A 20,959-nucleotide genomic window follows, 5' to 3' on the forward strand; every position below is an offset into this window, starting at 1 on the left:
GCTTTTTGAGAGGGAATGGAGATCCCAGAAAAGCCTGATGTATGTGTCTCTACTCTGATCTACTCACCTTGACTGTCTTTTGCAATTTGTTACCTGTAAAGGGTATTTTGTAACAGCAGTACAACTACAAGCTAAAGCAATATACGTACATAGTGACATATATAATACATGCAAGTACGCACAACATGCAGAAAAATATGCACGCACAGGCAGTTTGTTCTGTAACTCTCTTAGCTTCTAATTCTATAGTTGTTATTTCCTGAACAGTTTTGCCTGTCCTTTTTTTTTTTAATAGTCTAATGAGGAAAACACTGGCCTTGGGTTCAAAACCAGGCTTTACTATTTCTTTACTCTGTTTACCTTAGGCAAGTCACAACCTCACTATACTTCAGGTTCCTCATGTCTAAAATGGGTGTTAGTGCAGTTGACCTCTGAAGTCTGGTACAGCATTAAATTCGTTGGAGACCCCAGGTTCAAGTCTTGATCCTGTCCTTACCATCTATGTGATCATGGGTTAGTCACTTAACTTGTTTGAATCTCAATTTCCTCATCTTTAAAATGGGATAAAACTACTTGTATCACCCAGTGCTGTTGTAAAGAAAATGTTTTGAAATCCTAGTGCATAATTGTGAATTATTATGGCTCTTTCCTGGCAGCATGCTAACTCAAGATCGAGGCCTCTCTGGGTGGTGAACATTTTGGTACTGTTGAAACTTCCTTATTTATCAGGTTTTTGGAAAGGAACCAAAGGAGAAAAGCAGGTTTATTTTAGTGGGAGAATAGTATTTAAGTTAGGAAAAGAAACTTAATCCATGGGCCTCTTATTTGCAGGCAGCTTAAGAAACGGACTATGATATTAACATTGAAATGGACAGCTGACAACCATTGCCTTACATTTGATCTGCTGTTGTGGGCACTAGGGAATTTCCTTTTTAAATTTCTTGGATTTTCATCCACAACAGCCATGTGCAAAACAACTTGAGGAAGTCTTGTCCTGAGATTCACCCATATGTATTCCTGAGCATTTTTTTAACTTGATTTGGCCTCTTTCTGACATCAGCAGCAGTTTGTGATATGAAAGTCAGGGCCACATAGGGGTAATGTTTTTAAAAAGAGGATGTTTTTCAACTTCATACAGTTCACATAAAGTTGAGGGGAAAGTGACATATTTATTAGGGGAATTGAAAACTGTGTGAAGAAGAAACTAGCTTTTATCTATTAGAAAATGTAACACAAATCCATGTATTGAATTCTTAAAAATTGGTTAGAAATAGTTAGAAAAAATGAGAAATGTAGTATTGGACTTTAAAGTACCACCCAAGCTTAACATGAAGGCCCACACGGGTGCTCTTACTACTATTTAGCTGGGCCTGTCGCTAGGAGAGCTAAACCTATTTTCAGGTCTCTAACCCACAGCCACATTAAAGTAGCCTTAGTTCCAGTGACATAGTGAGATAAAGCCCATGTAGCAGAGCCTTGGGATGTGCTGTGAGCCCCGAAGCCATGCCAATGGGTCCACTATGACACCTCTCTCCCAGAATCTTTTTCTCTCTGACCATAGCCTTTGGGTGTTGGGAAATGCTTTAGGGAGAGGTGGAACAGAAGCTGCCATGTCATGTCAACAGCGGAACTTTGTGAAACAACAAAACAACCGGGAAGTGGCCATGGAGAAAGTTGCTTCCTCTGAGCCAGGCATCTGCGCACCAGGAGAACGATTCTGCTCTGCGGGCATGAGGCCTGGAGCTCCGGCCCCAGCCCAGAAGATCGATAAGGCCACTTGCTTATGTCACAGGGAACTAACAGTGCCTTTGTGCTTTCTGTGCCTCACCAGCAAGTCTAGAGATTCTGTGCTGAGGCTCTAGAACATGCTCTGCTGCTGAAGAACATTGCGTCAGGTGGGACTTTTACGGCAGCCTGTCATTTATCTGAGGTGAGAGAGGCACAGTCTAGTGGGCCCAGGACCCCGAAGGGCTGAGGGTCAGGGCTCTGCTCAGACACAAAGTCTGAGTATCTTGGGAGAGTCATTCGGCCTCTCTCAGCCTCCGGGACTTCATCTGTAAAATGGGAGTGTTCGTTTTTGTGCCCTTTCTGCCTCTCTCGGTGATTTTCAAAGTAGATGAGGCATTTACCCAAAACTTGTAAAGCTTTTGGGGAAAGAGGCATTATTTATAATCAGAACTGTAGGCTCTGTCATTTGGGTAGCAAAGTGAAGTGTGGTACGTGAACATAATGAAATATTCCTGTGCAAGAAGAAATGGTGGATATAAACAGTACAGGGACCCATGGGCAGGACTGTATGAAATGATACACAAGGAAGTAAGTCATCAATCAAGAAAGCGATTAGGTGCTCCGTATGCATCAGGCACCGTGCTAAGCCCTGAAGATGCAGAGAAGCAGGAAGACAGTCCCTGCCCTGAAGGAGCTGGCGCTCTGAGGGGAAGACAACGTGTACATCTGTGGGGTTATAGAGTAGACGCACGAAGGAGTTCTACAAGCTGACTCTGGCCACAAAGGCACTAGCAGAGCCTTGGAGGAGAACCAGGAAAGCCACATATACAACACCAACAGTGCAAAAATGAAATGGAAATGGGGAAAATGACATTGGATACTGTGGGATTTATAATGACCAAGGTCAGTCCCAAAGAAGAGATGAAAAAAATCCACCTCCTCCATTTCCTTACCTGAGATGCCCCCATCTCCCATTCCATGCCTTTGTACTGGCTGTCCTTGGGCCTGTAGTGGTCCCTCCCTCCTTCCTTATACCTCTCAGGGTCCCCGATTTCCTTCAGCACTCCGCTCAAAGGCCACCTTCTGTAAGGAGGCTTTTCCCTCCTGGTTTACCTTCCATCGGCTCTGCTTGACTCTTGTATGTGCCTGCGTAGGTCCGCGTGTTCTCCTCCATTAGAATGTGAGTCCTTTTACTTGTTACTTGAATCCTCAGCTCTTAGCACAAAAGCCTACACATAGTAAGCATTTAACAGATGATTAGCAATTGATTCTTTGCAGAAGTGGGAGCATCATGGATGTGGGACCTTGTATGTGTCAGCAGACTTCATGGATATGTTAGTTTATTTTACAGAAGTGTTTTCCCCCTCTTTTTATTCTTTGTTACAGTGAATAACTCTCTGGGGAGGGTCATATTTGGAAATGAAAGTGATGCCAAACAAAGGATGCCAAATGAAAAAAAAAATTCCATAGTCAGCATTAGTGTGTAGTGGAAGACGCCCTGAAATCAGAAGCCCTGGGTTTCATTCTTGTTTCTGTTCCTTGCTTACTATACTTGCTGTGTGGCTTTGGGCAGACCTCTGTGGGCATCATTTGCTCCAGATAACCTCTGACCTGACAATGGTAGTGTGACCAGATTGGAAACTACTGGAGGGCATGGGGTTTTGTTCCAAAGCTTAGGCTTTGACGTGATCCCTGTGCAGTGAGTTTTGCCAGAGTGCTTAATCAAATGTGGTTGCTTGACTGCACTGTATTTCTTTGTTTCCCACAAATACTAAGTAATTATATAATGTTTGTAATTACTGTGGCTTTTCAATTTCTTGGAGAGAAAAACCTAATAACACTTAGCTTAGTGCCTTGCACATAGGTGCTCATGAAATATGTGGACAGTATATGTTATTAACCGATCTATGGAAGCTTGTTAGCATATGTGCCCAAAGCCTAGCTAATGTCTAGAAAGCTATTTTCTTTATTTCTGTATATATGTACTTCACTGTTTAAACTGTCAGAAAATTAACATTCCCAATGCAAATCCCTTTTTTAAATGTGAAAATGTATTTATTTGAATATAGTTATGGCTCAGGAAATTCCCCAAAGACAAGCCTGTCTGATGAAAGCAACTTCTGGCCTCCTCACAGAAAAGCATCTTCTATAATATGGAAATTGACAATAATCTGTGGTGCTTTCTGTCTCTTCATTTGTTGTACAGAAGATCAGTCTGTATTTTTAATTTGGGCTTTCAATAGTATGAAATCTAGGCATTTAATTTTCCGAGGTCTGTTCTGAGGGTTTTTGTAGTTTCGAGGGAAGCATGGTAGAAATTAGGCTTGATATGGGCTTTTGAAAAAAAGATTAAACTCACTAGTGTCTGTCTTTTTTCCTTCCTCTTTCATTTTGAGAAAAAAATTCATCTCATAATAATACTCTTAGCTCAGTTCATGTTATAGAAAAGTAGTACATTATAATCATTTTGCAAACAGAATTTAGTACTCAAGATGAGGAAACTGAGGTACCAAGAAGAAATGTGTGGCCTCATGCATCTCCTGGCAGAACTAGGAGCACAGATCAGTTCTTCTGAGGCCTAGGCCTTTATGCTATGTATTCAATATGCTTTTGTGAAAATGGGGATCAGATAGGGAGGGAAAAAAAAAACTGGGACTGAAAGAAATACAGAGAAGAAGAATGGCTTTCATGAACTTTTGGGCCAAGGCTTAATGCATCCAACAAAGGTATCAGCTTGTCAAGGAACATAAGAAATTGCTCTCCTGAGGTCCATTCAAAACAGGGTTCGGCTCGGCTTCAAAGACAAGCACGCAAACAAGGACTGGGGACTACAAGGCAGACTGGTGTTTTCAGTGTGACTAGACCCACTTCTCTATACGCCACCAATGCCACCATTGGCCTTTTTCTCCTTGGATGCAACAACATTGTCAGCGACTATGGTATAGCACAAGGAGAGCTATCTTTAGGATCTGGAGGCCTGGATGGTGTCCAGCTGGGCCCCTTGAGCAAGCACCTTAGCGTCTCTGTTGCTCTATTCATTCCCATGTGAAATGAGAAGAGCTAGATGTTGTCACAGGTGCAGGGTTGTTGTTAGGATCAAATGTGACAAAATAAGTAAATGGCTTTGTAAGTAGCAGAGCACTCCGGTTTGCTGTTTTCTTTGGGTACGAAGATTGACATGGGAGATAAGCATTTGCAAATGAAGGAGGACTGTTGATTCTTGTTCTGTCTAACCGATCATCTGTGGCTGTGAAACAAGATGTGCTCTGATCCTTTTTATCTTAGTAGGCACCAGACAGGGAGTCAGGAAAGGGGAGTTCTAGGCCCAGTTCTGCCTTTAACTCCTTATGCTGATGCTGTACTATGTGTAGAGTCATCTTGGATACTACCCCTTCTTCCATCACCCGTAGCCAACCAAGTGCCAAGCCTTACCTCTTCTGCCTTGATGATCTCCCCCATCCAGCCCTTCCTTTTTTACTTCCATTGCTATCATCCATCTTTCCTTCCTCTGCAGTTGTAATAGTGATACGTCTCCTAACTTTTCAGAATGAATGAATGAATAAATACAAATGAACAAATGAATAAGGGGAAAAGTATTTCTTAAGCACTTACTTTGTGCCAAGCACTGTTCTAAGCCCTGGAGACAGAAACACAAAAATGAGGTAGTCTCTGCCCTCACAGAGCTTCCTTTCAACCTGGGTGTCACAATATGAACACCAGTAAGGCAATACAAGATAACTTAAGAAGGAAAAGAGCACTAATAAGGGAGGAAATCTAGGAAGGCTTCCCAGACAAGGTGGCACCTGAAGACTCTGAGAAGCAGAAAGATGACAAGGGAAGACATTCCAGTCTGGGGAACAGTCCCAGAACTGGAACAGAAGTTGAGGACAAGAGGTGGACTGCTGAGAGAGAGGAACAGCTGGTAATATACAATTTGGATGAAACCAAACTTGTGAAGGGGAGGAATGGGAAGTTAAGTCTGGAAGGGTCCAATTGGAGCCGGGTTGTGGGTGAGCTTTAAATGCTAGGGTAAGGAGTTTGTATTTTATCCTAGGAGCAATAGGAATCACCCAAAGACTTCTGAGAAGAAAAGTAATATTGGTCAGATTTGTACCTTAGGAAAAAAATATTTTGTCAGCTCTGTGGAGCAGGGATTAGAAATGGGGGATACTGGAAACAGGAAGACGAGGAAGGAGGTTATTACAGTAGCCCAGGAGAGAGGCGATGAAAACCTGAGCTAAGGTAGCAGCTGTAGGAATGGAGAAAAGGAGATGGATGGGAGAGAGAAGGTGCTGTGGAGGTAGAATTAGCAAGATGTGGCAACTGATTGGATGTGACTGATAACAAATTATTGGGCTTGTGAATCTAGGTTAACTGTGTCCCAGAAGGATGGAATGACTTAAGGACATTCAGCTGTCCTTACTAATAGCACAATATTGGGGGGGGGGGAAGCAGGAAGCCAAATCTTTCATAAAATTGGATTGAGAGAAAGAATCATTTCTTGCTAGAATTCTTTCCAGGAGTTTGGTCCTTATGTATATAAAAAAGGCAACATTAAATGGCTTGAAATTGTAAATTGGATCCCCCAGGTTCTTCAAAAAGATTTATGGGGCAAAGGACAGGGGAGTGTGTAGAGTACTGGTAGAGTAGATAGTTATTCAAATGAGCAGAAACAGAAGCTGGGCAAAAGTCAAAGCGACCTCAGGCAAGTTTCTTCACCTTTCTGAACCTCTGTTTCTTCCCTCTGTAAAATCGTTGACTAGGGGTTTCACAGGACCCTTTCAGTGTTAGATCTAAGAACCTATGAGCCCTGGGGAATGACAGACTGTGAAGCTCAGTCGGATTTCACCTGCAAATGCAGAGAAACCAGCTTGAAGGATGTGCCTTCCCATTAAAATTACAACTTTGCTAGATGGTTTTCTAGTGCAGGGCTTTCTATAGTTTATGTAATGGCCTTTTCTATAGAAACAGACTCCTAGGCAGATTTCATTGTTTAACTAAATTGATTTTTGTCTTATGTAAACTGGTGATGGTGATTTTTTTAAAGTGCATTTTAAGTGCCCCTTGCTTTTGACTGTTCTAGCTTTATGTCATATGAAAGAAATGGGAGCAAGAGAAGGGTGGGAGGGAGAAAGGTCCCTTATTGCTCCTTTCTGGTATTTGAAAGACTGTCTCACAGGCTCTTAGTTGGAGGAGGGATCAGATCTAGTCAGCTTGATCCCAGGTTTAATGCATGCACATTTCAGGGGGCAAATGTGGGCTCCAAGTTTACCTTGATAATCAAGAAGCTAAACTCCTTGAGGGCAGGGGCCATTTCACTTTTGTCTTTGATTTCCCAATGGCTAGCACAGTGCCTAGATTTTATTGATTGGTTAAGGGAAAACTTCCACCAATTAGAGCTGCCCATAAGTAGAATAGGTTCCTCATTAATGGAGATCTTCAGGTAAAGTCTGGATGACCACATGTTGGATAAGCTGTAGAAAGGAATCTTATTCTGCTTAGGGCTTAACTAAAGAGTCTCTGGCTGTTCAGTTGTTTCAACTCTTTGCGACCCCATTCGGGGTTTTCTTGGCAAAGATATGGGAGTGGTTTGCCATTTCCTTCTCCAGCTTATTTGACAGAGGAGGAAACTGAGGCAAACAGGGTGACTTGCCCAAGGTCATACTTCTAGTTAGTATTGGAGGCTAGGTTTGAACTCAAGAAGAAGAATCTTCCTGACTGCAGGCGGGAGCTTAAACTGCTCCACCTACCTGACTAAAGAGCCTCTGAGGAGGGCTTTCCAACTCTGAGATTCTATGATTCTCAGTGAAGAGGTGCCTACCTTAGCCAAGGGGGCTATTTTCTTTAAGGCTATGTTAATTTACAATCTAATGTACAAATGTGAAGAGAGAAAATGAACTATTAGTTCATTGGCTTGCTTTCTACTTTCTCCCTTCTTTTCCCCAATTTTGTTCCAACCTGAAAAAATTCAGAGTTTAGAATTTGTTGCTTCTAGTTTATTTGAGATAAAATTTAGAAGGAAAACCTGGAAGCATTACCTTAGGCCAACTGTGTGGATTCGTTCTGCTAGTCAAACTGAGCCTGATGGCCCTATGGCCTTTGTCTTGGAGTCACTAAGTGTGCAAAGGAGAAAACTCTCTTGGGCTGTCTCTTGGCATGCTAATTATTCCTGCTGTCAGGGTTTATTTAATAAGAAAAAGGAATAGAGAACCATTTGTGGTTAATGAAATCCCAAGGAAAATAACTGAATTGCCATGAGAATATGAGTGAAACATAGTGGAGAGTAGAGGGAGGAAAGGGTGGACAAGTGGGTAAGTGAGGGAACTAGGAGAAGTTGTGGGGTGAGAAAGGGAAACTAATAAGAAGGAAATGGAAGACTGGATGAGCTGGAGAGAGAGAGGCTGGGTTCCTAGTCTCTGCTAAGTAACCATAGAACACCAGAGCAGTAGTCAGTAATTCTTAAGGGGTGTGTGTGTGTGTGTGTGTGTGTGTGTGTGTGTGTGTGTGTGTAGATAACCTTTATGCTTGGGAAGAATTTATTTTTTCTTTCCTGTTTCCTATTTCCCTGGTGCCCATTATATAATAACACCTCTATGTAAATGGGAGATGGTTGGTAAATTGTCAAGGTTAATAGGGATTATTTTTGTAATTGAAATCTTCCTGCATTGAAAATCGCAATTTCTTCTTCAGTAGTCCTTCACCACTAATAAAAAATAAAGATCATTTAAGATGGTAAATCAACTAGTCAACAAGCATTTACTGGGTACCAACTATGTGCCTGGCACTGTGCTGGATTCTGTAGTTATAAAGTCAGAAATGAAATAGTCCCTGCTCTCAAGGAGCTTGAATTGTATTGAAGAAAGCAGCATATAAGTAGATGCAATGTGTGTGTGTATAATCTATATACTACACACAAATGCATGCTCAGTAAATGAAAGATGACTTTTGTGAGGAGGGATAGGGTGGAGGGAAGCACTAGTTGTCAAGGAAGTCGGGAAAGGCTTCATGTAAGAGATATGAGGAAAGCTAGGGGTTTTGAAGATTCAGAGTGAGGAGAGAGTGCTTTCCAGGCATGGGGACATGAAGGCCCAGGAAAGAACAGTCTGTACTGGAAATAATAAGTGTGAAAGGTTGGCCAGACCATAGAATTTGTGGAGTTGGAGTTTGTGAGGGGTAGAAAGAGTCAGACAGAGGCAGTAGGTAGCCATTGCAGCTTTTTTGAGCAGAGGGATGGCTTGGTCAGACCTGTTGTTCTTTAGGAATGTTACTTTGGACGCTGTGTCCAAAAAAGATAGGTCTTCTTGTTAGGAGCCAGTTTGGAGTTTCTTGCAGTGGTCCGGGAGAAAGGAGCTGAGGTTCTGAACTAGTATGATAGAGTGGAGAAAGAGAGACGGCTGTGAAAGCTGATAGAGTAGAAGTGACAAGACTCAAGAAATTTCTTCAGTGCTTAAATATTTTAGATTTTAAATGTAATTTCCTAAATTAAAAATAGGATGATATTTCCCCTTTATTTTATTGTCTAGGTAAAACCCAACAACAGAAGACTGGATAAGCATAATCTTTTTTTTTTAATCATCTGCCTTGTTTACAAATAGTTCTGTTGAGACCCAGTGAGTGAGTTGCCTTGGCAGGACAGTCGATTGAGACCTAAAGCCTGGAAATCCATTCTTCTCTGCAAACTATCTTAGTACACTCCCAGGCCTTTCTCACACGGCACCATTGTTGCTCAAATGAAATGCAGCTTAATTTTAAAATTATGTACTCCAGTCCCCTAGGGAGAGAGGGCTAGGAAGGGGGTGGAAGAGGCTATGGACTTGAGCCGTCTCCATGTGTTGCTGCAGCAGGATATTGTTAGGAGATGCTGTGCAGAGAAAGGAAAAGAAGGATGATGAAAACAATCCTCTGCCAGCAGACTCTTTCAGTTGCTGACAATCTTCAGATTTATTATTTGCATCTCTTCTAAAGCATTGGTCACAGGGTGAGTCTCCCACTTCCATGTACAGAAGTTTGACAAAGGAGTGGGATTCTGGGCAATTTTGGCAACAGTTTCCTTTTGGGGTACAGGGCATGTGTCTTAAATTTTAATTTATTCCCAGAACTGATAGCTATTTTCGACCCTTCTCCCATCCCCACCTCTTGAGGATTAAGTAATGGTTTATTTTGGTCAGATGTGCGTTTCCTTTCTTTAGAAAAATATCTGATGGTCAAGGGGCCTAAAAATAATTTCAAATAGAATTCATTGGAAACAAAGGTTGAAGGTACTAGCTCCTTAAATGATGCATGGGCAAGGTGACACTCCATAGAGCACTGAGCTTTGAACTCTGTCTACATCTGTGTAAGCATAATGAACATAACAGTACATAGAGTTCATTCAAGATGATTCTTAGCATTTCTGTCTTGCTTGCTCACCTGAGTTTGATGGATGGCTTTTCTTAGATCATTGCATAAGTGATGTTTGATTGCCACAGTTATGAAGATAGGTGTCAAAGTATTGCCCCTTTCATCAGGGTTTTAATCAGAATTCTGTTGAGCAACTTTGGAAAATGACTGCCTGTGGGAGGGAGTCAGAGGGTGTGGCTGTGGGTGGATTTATGAGAGTGTGCTTTGAGAGAGAATGGAGTTTATATTTTCAGTAATCAACTATAGCAGGCTGTATGGAATCCATATGTAGAGAATAACTGGGACTAAGGCATAAGTAGAAAATAATCAATTCAATCCAAAGGCTATTTGCCATGCTACCTGCCTCTTTTTTAATTTGCAATTCAGATGTTTCACTTTCCAAACTAAACTTGGGCATTCTCCAGCCTAGATGTGTGGCATAAAAAATAACTGCAATTTCATTTACAGGAAAGGAATCTTTAAACGACAAGGGCAACTGCCCTTTAGCGATTTAAGACTTGCAAAGTGTTTTACTTACAAACAGCCCTGTGAGGTACGTGTAGCTATTTACTCCACTTTATAGAAGAAGAAATTGACATTAAGTGACCTGGACGTCATCACACTGGTGAAGGAAAGAGATCTACTAAATAGGAAGGGCATTTCTTTCCTTCTCTCCAAAGTTCTCTTTTAGTGATGAGACACTTGGCCGGAGATCAGCGGGGGTGGGGTGGATCAGGGCACTTTGCATAATTTAGCGTCAGGCATAAAAGCAGATATGTTTTCATTCTTTTTCTTTAGGTGGTGGCATTCATTAATGTTGTGTCCAGTTTAGGGAGCCCTAAGGACTTTTCCCATGGCATCTAGTAACACCTCATCTGCTGATTGAGGAAAACTCCATTTCTCTGTCCACACCTGGCCCAACTTCAGCTGTCAGAGATATGGTGGCAGGAATATGGAGCCTCACTGTGTCTTGTGACATTGAATATCAGCCCAGTTTGCTCAGGGAAGAGACCTAGGTTGGAATGTGGTCCAGGCGTCTTGCAGAGTTGTTGGGCTTTGAGCAGGGTGGATGCACATGAGAGGGGTGGGGAGCCCAAGCTGATGTTTCCGGTAATGAGGGTTGTCATTGGCATTCTAAGCATGCGTGCAGCATCACGAAGAATACTTAAGTGCTGGTGGCTCTCAGCTCAACAAGAGCTTCTCAGTCTACACAGTCAAATGGTGCTTTTTTTTTTTTTGCCCAATTAGAACAACAGAGCATTTTTATACTGAAACAGGTCTCTGTAGCTGACGGTTGAAGATTCTGACCTAGACAGAAAATAGCTGACACTGTCCTTAGAAAAACATTTGCTATTTAGAAAAATGCGTCGTGATGTCAGCATGATGGGTAGATATAGCTTATCGTTCAGGTGAGCTGCTTCCTCCAATCAGGCATTTACTATGGAAGCTTTGACTCATCTGCCCTCTAGTGGAGCTCTCATATTAAGACCTTTTTTTTTTTTATATTTTTCTGACTTTTGAGAACTGTGGGGTTCTGTTTTTCTTTGATGGCTTTTCCATTATTGCTCATACATTTTTCTTTTCTATTTGTCTGTCATGTTCCACGTTTATGCCTGGCCAAACCGCAGCCTTGGATCACTCCCAGTTAGATTATATCCACCTCTGCTAATGCTAAAAGGTGCTAGAAGGCAGAGAGGGTGGATTGGGCTCAATACATCTTTACATTACCTAATCTCTATGGTGCCCTCACTGAAGAAAGGCAAGAAGGATACTTCTTTCACTCTGCCCTAATTGGTTCTCTACCCCCCATCTTAAACATCTCTCCTTGGCCTTGCCACAGTATCCCCTCAGAGGTAATCTCAGTCACATAACACACTGGAAGCTTGACAGATCTAGCTTAATCCCCTCTGACTCCTAAGGAACTATCTATCCAGAAAACTTTGTTACTTCGGTCAGTCAGAACCATTGCCTCGACTACCTGGAGAGAGAGTGAGAAAGAGACAGAGAGATCTCTATAAAAATCTAATTTAAGCTTTTATATTTTGAAATTTAACTTCAATTTTAACCAACTCACATATATGCAGAATTTTATGATTTTCAAAGTGCTTTCCTTACAACAATGCTGGGAGGTCAGGTAATGCAAGAATTATTATCATCTCCATTCTTAAAATAAGGAACCCAGAATTCCATGACATAGTAACAAGGCTAATGTGTTTGACCTCAGCGCTTCAAATCCCACACCCATCACCAGATTCTATTTATAACTTAGGTTATTTTTGTTTGTTTATTTGTTTTTTCTTTTTGTGAAGCAATGGGGGTTAAGTGACTTGCCCAGGGTCACACAGCTAGTAAGTGTTATGTGTTTCAGGTCACATTTGAACTCAGGTCCTCCTGACTCCAAAGCTGGAGCTCTCTCTACCACGCCACCTATTTGCTCTATAACTTAGTTTTAATGTAACTGAGTGCCTTTGGTAATGTTGAGTCACCAAAGACCAGTTTTTCTTATGGGTAGGCCATGGCAAAAAAATGACCCTATTCCCTTTAGCAGTACTGTCTATCAGTAGCCACATATCTTAAATATACTGACTTTGTTTTTCCATGGTGCCATCCAATCTCATTCCTTCCTAGTTTATAAATGATTTTACAAAGCTTAAGGAACTAATGAGGTTTATTTAAGGTTACGTGCTTCAGTTTGCGATTGTAAGTAATCACTGTAGTTTGTCAGTTTTCCACATCTGTTCTTTGGTCTCAGTCTCCAAATAATTCTTTGGTTTAGAGCTTTGGTTGGCTGTATCTCCTACAACTTAATTCTTTGGTGTTTTATGGACTTAAAGTATTGTATTTTAGTACTTAAGGTATTAGCATTCTAAATACTAAAAGACTTTTGCTGGTGACCAAGGGGTAATGCTCTGGATCAAGTCCAAACTCCTCCACGTGTTGTTAGTGACTTCTGTACTTTGATTCCTTACCAGAATAGTTGGAATAGTTGCTGTCAATGCCTTGTCACGTGGGATATCCAACCAAGACAAGTAAAGAGGGGCTAGGACTAGAACGAGTAGGTCAGACCTGTGAGGTGTGGTGAATAGGCACAAGGCTGAAACTGGGAGACCTGAGGGCATAGTGGCAAGTATTTAAAGGCTGCTGAGATAGTGGAGTGGCTTTGAGAGAACCAGATTTCAATTCTACCCCAAATATTAGTTGTGTGGCCCTGGGCAAGTGCCTTAACCTCTCTGAGTCTCCATTTTTCATTTATAAAATTGGCATAATAATAATAATAATACCTACTCCCAGTGTAAGGATGAAATGAGATGATTTCTATAAATGCAGTTTGTAGACTTTATGATCATATATAAACATCAGTGAGTACTGTAAGAAGAGAGGTTGTGGATGTTCTGAATCCATAGAGAAAGGCAGAAGTCAAAATTCAGGGGTGGGGAACTTGAGGCCTCAGGGCTGAAGTTTGGATTCAGTCAGAAGGTTGTACCTGAGGACCTAGAGGGCCACATATGGCCCTGAGGCTGCAGGTTCCCTATCCCTGGACTGGAAGAAACATGTTTTTGGAGATAGGAAAGCACAGTGGGACAATATCTGATCATCTCATAAATTATCATAGATTCATTGCTGTTGTTGTCTGTCCTTTGTCTCAGAGAGGACCAATGACATCAGCAGGGTGAAGTCTTGACTTGCACGTGAAGTGGATTTAAGTGAGACAGAGCTTCACAAAATCATCAGCGTCACTCTCTCCTTCAGAGTCGTCAGAGTCCAGTGGCAAGGCATAAGTCCTGATGACTGGCGATGGCCCAGGATGCAGCGGGGGACCTTGGCCTTTCGCTTAACGTGCCTATGAAGCATTGTTTAAACTTTAGAGTGCTCCATGATAGTTATTATACCCTCACCTTTTGGTAGATTAATGAATAGCACATAGACATTGATATACACATTCAGAATATGAAATCATAGGCTCATGGGAAGAGACATGTGAGATCTTTGTGTCTGCATTTACCAAGTTGCCAGTAGCAAGCAGCAGTAGTTGTGACTGGAGTTCACATTTTCTTCCTTGCCCTATACTGACTATGCTGTCCTTTGGATAAATTATGGCTTTGGATTCTTTGAGGACAAGGCTGTTTAAATTCTCATTGAGCTAGTTGGCTGTTCTCTGAAGAAGTAATCATTGGCCATTCCATGTGTCTATATACATTTTACATCTTTTCAAAGAAAGACTTTTTTTTTTCTCCAAAGTGTTCATAATGGCATTGTTCCCAAAATAAATACTTTGCCAAATTTTCCAGAATTTTGTCTTGGTGGCTTCCCTACCTCCCCAGTTCCCTTCAAAATATAGGCAAAAGAACTAGTTTATGACGTTGAGAGCCTCTCCTCCCTCAGGCAGATCCAGAGCCTGAAATAACCTTCCTTTTTTGTGTGAGTTTTGCACAGTACTCCAAAGATCACATCTGATCTTAGGTTTTATGTCCGGGGATGTTATCCCAAAGTTCTGGGGCAAGGTTAAGTTCTGCTTGTTGCTTGATCTTCCTGCTTAAAATTAATCCGTGCTATGAGCCCATTTTTCTCCCTGAACTCTCCCAAACTTCCTCAGAAATGGCAGATGTATTAATACCTAAATTCTTGGCTTAAATCTGCACCAGAGAATTGAAGTAACAGATTGAGCTAAATCCTATGTGTGGGCCATGTGTGCATCTTACAATGTTTGCCGACAAGTACAAAGATGGTAAGCTCCAGTGGACCCTGTGACCATCCTCATGCCTATATTGGAAGTGGAAAATGTCTAAAAGCTCTCAACTGAACTTCATAAGATAAACCTAATTAGAAGTTAGGCTGAAATAGAGTTGTTGTTGGGAATCTAGAAAGTGACCACAAGTTAGACAACCTACCAAATGGGGGATATTTTCATAAATATTTATGCCTAAGCATTTGAGCTTGTTAGAAAATTAATTCATATCAGAAGGTTACCTACCATTCTCCTTACTTAGGTGAGGAAAAGCACAAAAAGATTTTCTGTTCCAAATGTTTGGTCCTTGCCCATGAAATATTTCCACAATAAATATAAACTTTGGTTTTCAAAGAAGTCCAGTAACTCAGTTAAAAAGCACTCTTTCCTCAGTAATACAGATTGAGGCATTACTTGGGCATTTTTCAAGGTAGCTATTGAAAAATGTGACTTCTTAGTCAGCAGAACCTAACAAGAGTTTATAGAAAACTCAAATGAATTATTGGCCTACTTGACTTGCTTCCCTAGTCAGTTGTCAGTTTCACGGGCTGCCCCCAAACAGGGACTGTTGCCCATACCCACAGAATCTTTAACCATTGCTCTTCATGCAAAGACTGAGAAACTCCTGCTTCCAATGGCCTTCATTTTCAATCTTTTCTCAACTAGCAGCCACTCCTGAATGGCAGAAGCTACAGCTCCAGAGTTGTAGCAATGGCCCTGGGCCCCAGTTAGGTGAGAAGACAGAGCTGGGTCCCAGATTCCACATGAGCGCCACGACCTTTATTGAAGACCTTTTTTGGTGGCAGCCCCGTTGTTTGATTGACAGTTGCTTTAGTTGGCACCATTAGATTTGTTTAATCCACAGAGGGTTTTTTGAACATATACTATGGATCCTGAGCCAAACTGTATATACAGGGATGGATAAGACAATCTCTGTCTTCAAGGCATTAACAATCTGGTTGGAGAAATATGACTTTCACACAAATATTGCTAAAAGAAGTCAGAATGGGAAAAGATGGGAAAGTTGTGATGGAGTATAATGTGGCCTTCCAAAAAGCTAATTCAACTTGTAGTCTGCACGTAATTTAGAAGAGCCCAGAACAAGGGAGGTGATAGTCCCTCTGCACTTTGACCTGGTCAGATTACATCTGAAATTTTGTCTTCAGTTCTGGGACAAGGACAAGAACATTGATAAACTGGAGTACATCAAAGGAGGGAGACCAGGATGTTGAGAGGATCATGTCACGTAAAGATTGGTTGAAGGAACTGGGGATGTTTAACCCTGCGAAGAAAAGATTTAAAGGGGGATATGAAAGCTAGACAGTATTTGAAGGCCTGTCACATGGAAGAAGGATTAGCCTTATTCTGCTTTGCCCCAAAGGACAGAGCTAGATTAGGATGGGTGAGTTGCAGAGGCTGGGGCAGCTAGGTAGCACAGTGGATGGAGCTCCAGCCTTGGAGTCAGGAGGACGTGAGTTCAAATGTGACCTCAGACACTTGACATTTACTAGCTAGTGTGACCCTGGGCAAGCCACTTAACCTCAGTTGCCTCACAAAAAAAAAAAAAAGCTACAGAGGCAGATTTTGGCTTACTTGCCAGCAATAAGTGCTATCCAGATGTGGAATGGAATTCTTCAGAAAAAAAAAAAAAACATGGGTTTCCCGGGTTAGCGTTAGCATGGTCACCATGATCATGAGCTCCGTAAAGAGGAATAGTAAGAAATAAGGCTGGAAAAATTTATTGCAAGGCTTGGTGACCTGGACCCCATTGCTGCCTACACCAGAGCAATGTTCTGCAAGGTGAGTGAATCTTGTCTTGCAATTCTATCAAGCAGGAATGTCTTTAGCACCTACTGTGTGCAGAGAGCAGTGTGTAAAAGTCTAGAGCAGGGGCAGCTAGGTGGCACAGTGGATAGAGCACCGGCCCTGAAGTCAGGAGGACCTGAGTTCAAATCTGGCCTCAGACCAAACACTTGACACTTACTAGCTGTGTGACCCTGGGCAAATCACTTAACCCCAATTGCCTTAAAAAAAAAAAAAAAGAAAGAAAGAAAAAAATAAAAGTCTAGAGCAGATATTAAGGTCAGACAATGGTGGTAGTAGGAACTAGTGCTTTGGAAACTGAGGAGTGCTAACCTGGATTCTCTGCCCTTGTAGAGTTCAAATTGAGGCACAGGATAATTATGCATACATTTCTATATGATAAATGAATGCCAAAGAGACATAGAAACAAAATGTGACATGTAGTCTGTTGGGCCTTTTTCACATGAAGAGGCCAGGATTCCACATAGGCAGAAATTTGTGTTTTACTTGCCTTCTGAGCATGAGCCTCACCTGTTTTGTCTCTTCCACTTCCTCTTTGCTTTTCTCTGTTGTGGACATTTTAAAGATTTGGTGTTTGCTGCTCAATGGGTAGAAACAGTAGTTAACTGTTTGGCAGCTAGCCTTCATACTGTTTTTATTTCAACAGAGCAATCCTCTACAAAACATTTCTTCATTGGTCTTTAGGATTTTGAATGTTCAGGCCATGTTGTATGTTTTTCTTTAAAGTCACTCACACAGGGGCAGCTAGGTGGCACAGTGGATAGAGCACCAGCCCTGGATTCAGGAGGACCCGAGTTCAAATCCGGCCTCAAACACATAACACTTACTAGCTGTGTGACCCTGGGCAAGTCACTTAACCCCATTGCCTAGCCAAAAATAAATAAATAAATGAAGTCACTGCACACAGTTACCCGACAAGGTGGGTGGTTACATCAGATGTCTGCACTTGTCAGGTGTGGTTGGTAGGTGAAATTGACAGCTAGAGGCCAAATGCCTTGAGCTACTACCTTAGAAATCCAGAGAGCTGCACCACCTAATGTCTACCCTCATTGGGTAAGCATCGTTGCTTCTCGGAGATTTGTCAGTGAATTGTGGCAAGACAAACCTCACTGGCAATTTTTTTTTTCATTCCATTTAGATCCTTTCCTACTCAAGACCAGTTCTTTTGTATCCTTCAGCATGCTACATCCAAAATAAATTGGCTCTGAAGGCACTTAAATCCATTTCCTTGGCTGGACATTCTAACACCTCATCTGAGAATAGATTTTTTGGGATCTTGTGTAGGAAAAACTTTGCTGACAATTTCTTTGCCTTTCTTTGTGTCAGAGAAAGTTTTCTCTCCCTTGACACTGCTTTAAAACAGATGAAGTGCAAGGAAATGAATAAAAGAGAAAAAAATCCTTTGACCCCCAGTGGGGAGGGATCAGGAATGCTAAAGGTCAGGTTCTTGGTTCAAAGGTGCTGAGGCAAGGTTATTCATGCCACTCAGTGCATCCTTCCATCGCTGCTTTCTACTCCACACATTCTAAAAACCACAGTTCTGTTTTCTGGGCACATTCATCCAAGAATTCCAAACAAAATCGGGTAATAGTCTTTTGGCCAACTTATCTTAGGAGTGAGTGAGTGGAGTATGAAGTGGGAAGGGTGAGAGACCTTCAGAATTTGAGACCTTTTAACTATAACACTGTTATAGGCAATTTCAGGAAATGGTTTTTTAGTTGTTCTAGTTACCTTGCACAGAAAAATCTGACATTTCTATTGACTCTTTCTGAATGTTTTTATTTCCTTTCTTTCAAACTCTTTAAGTACTGGTTAGTGCCCTTTTCAGCTCCTGTAAATACTGATTTTGGTATGTAGACCAAAGAGCTAGCACCAAAAGGGTGCCTCTCTCTGCCTGGGCTTCATCACTCTCTGGGAGTGGGATCTTTTCCGTATCCTCCTTTCCATGGGAGGAGAGAGAGACAAGATTATTCTTGTTCTGTACTCAGGTATTGCCTGCAGACAATAATGAAAACAGCGTGGGAATGAATGTGATGGAACTGGCCTCAGCGATCCAGGGGAGGAGGTGGAAGGATAGAAAGGTGCTCTGGCATGGTGCCAGAAATGAAGAAATGTCCGTGGTTCATTGGTAGACAGCACACAGGATGCCTGAAGTTCTTTTTTTCCTGTTTCTTTCCTCTGTCCATACTTAGCCTGACCACCCCCTACCCCAACACAGAGTATGATGGGAACATATTTAACAGGAGGTATCCTGCACTGTTACCATCAGACTGACAGCCTGTATTTCTTAGGCCTTTTCCCATGTTTCCTCATTTTCCCGTAAGGATCCTCTATTGGATCTTAGTATACAATTACCTCAGCTCGACCTGGGAGATGTGGGGGGGGGGAAGTTGGAAGGCTTCTGCCTTCTCCTAGCAGCCCTACCATGATGTTTGACCATCTGCCGTTAAGTGTGTTATAAAGAAGCAAGAAGTACTCATGAAGAAGTAGCCCTGAAGAAATTCTGCCTTGTCCAGATTGTGATCATGCGTGTCCGTTTTCTACTTGATGCCTTTGGACTTAATCCTTGAGCTTTTTTAGAAGTCTTGTGACAGTCAGACTTATCTGTGTCTTGTTGATGGAGTTTTCCTTCCTAAATCAGTCCAAGTGCTAGGGTTCCCCCTCTGGGCTGGCTGAAGTCAGTCTTCCTGGAGCCAGGGCGCCTCAGAGAGGCAAGTGTACAGACTCTATCCTAATGCTGGATTCTCCCATTGTAAAGCCGCCACTCTTTCATCATAGAGATTCTGCTGATAGAGATTTTAGGATTTGTAATTGTTTTTCTCTTTCTTGTCCATACAGGAGGCAGACAGTGGGGAGGAGGAATGCCGGTCCCAGCCCAGGAGGTGAGTGGTGTGCTCATTCCATTTTCTAGCATAATGAAGAGTGGGTTTCCATAGAAACCATTTTCTCTTTCCTTCCCACCCACCTTTCTAGTTCTCCTTTAGTCTTCTTAACTTAGGTTGGCTTAGCTTTACAAAAGAGGAATATCTATAATCACTGCTTCAATGGACTTTGTAAAATGGAATTCTTTAAAAGCCTGATAACCAAGCCCAGCAAGGAAGAATGCCAGGTGCTGCTGAGACACATGTAGAAAGTTTATATGAAATGGGGGAAAGCCACAAACAACCTCGGGGAATGTTTACCTCTTTGCCATCTCTGGGGCCAAAGGCAGTTTGTTAAGTTCTGAAGTATAAATACATTTTCCCAAATCTTAGGAAATCCCAGAGAAGTTTACATTTGGAGCCCTTTGGATAGGAATTTTGCTTAGAGTAACTGGGTACCTAACAATAATCCTTACAAATGTGATCAGAGCTTCATTATTAGTTCTAGACAGAATCAAGAACATTCAGGAAAACCTAGAGTACAGCTTGTTTCTGGAGGGAAAACTGTAGTGTGGAAGAGGGAAGGGGGGAGTCAATGAAAAATGCCTTGGGTAATTTCAAAAAAAAAAAGAAAATCCTGCATACTTCTCTGGAAAAGCATCCTCTAGAGATCATTGGTAGGGGCTGTGGAATGAGCTCAGGAAGTATATGATCAGCCACTTTGGAAGGGGTTGATGGGTCATATCCAAGGGTGTGCTCAGGAGAGCAGATTGTTAAATGTTTAGTGTGAACATTTATATCTTGGAAATCAGCAAAGGACATAAATCAGGGCTTGATTTATTGTTTTGTTGATTATGGAGATTTAAGAAAGCGATGGAGAAAATGTTACTAACAAAGATTAAACTGAAAAGTGTGTCCTGCTTACACTTTTTCTTCAAAGAGCTGGTTGTTGAACATTTACCAGCATAGCACATCCCATTCTACTCTTCTTTCTTCCTCCAACTAATTGTGGGCGTGGCTTGTTCGGTACAACTACTCCACCCCTTTTACAATCCCCCTACTCTTTCCTTTCCTACAACTGATTTCCTCTATGGCTGCCCCAATCATGGGCCCCTGGGGAGCTTATAATGAAGTTCCTCTCACTCCCATGTTCTTATGGCCTTATCAGGCCTTGTTAGATCTCTGCACTGTAGGGTGGAGGCCAGCAAGAAAGCACCCTCCCCCCCTCACTTTTCCTATTTTCAGTGAGAGGGAAGTGGCACAGGATTAGCACGCATGGATGAGTTGCATTATCTTTTCCCTCTGGATCCACCCCTCTTCCGAACTTTCGTCTTTTTGTTGAAGGTAAACCACCTTTCTTCCAAACACTCAGGTATGCAACCTGGGCCTTCCTTAACTTTTCATTCTCCCTCGTCCTGCATAGCCAAAACATTTTGTTTCC

At 41.9% G+C, this 20,959-nt stretch overlaps 1 protein-coding gene across 3 annotated transcripts in view; it reads left to right on the plus strand.

Annotated features, from left to right (window-relative positions):
• SSH2 (slingshot protein phosphatase 2) overlaps positions 1–20,959 on the plus strand; it is a 255,357-nt gene that overhangs the window by 88,511 nt on the left and 145,887 nt on the right. For all 3 annotated transcript variants that reach the window (XM_020963302.2, XM_020963303.2, XM_078154775.1), the window contains one exon: positions 19,496–19,539. In XM_020963302.2, coding sequence (XP_020818961.1) covers positions 19,496–19,539 — 44 coding nt within the window. The remainder of the gene's footprint in view (positions 1–19,495; positions 19,540–20,959) is intronic.

The sequence above is a fragment of the Phascolarctos cinereus genome, unplaced genomic scaffold (genome assembly GCF_003287225.1).
Source record: "Phascolarctos cinereus isolate Bilbo 61053 unplaced genomic scaffold, phaCin_HiC Scaffold_5;HRSCAF=322, whole genome shotgun sequence".
NCBI classification, from domain to species: domain Eukaryota; kingdom Metazoa; phylum Chordata; class Mammalia; order Diprotodontia; family Phascolarctidae; genus Phascolarctos; species Phascolarctos cinereus.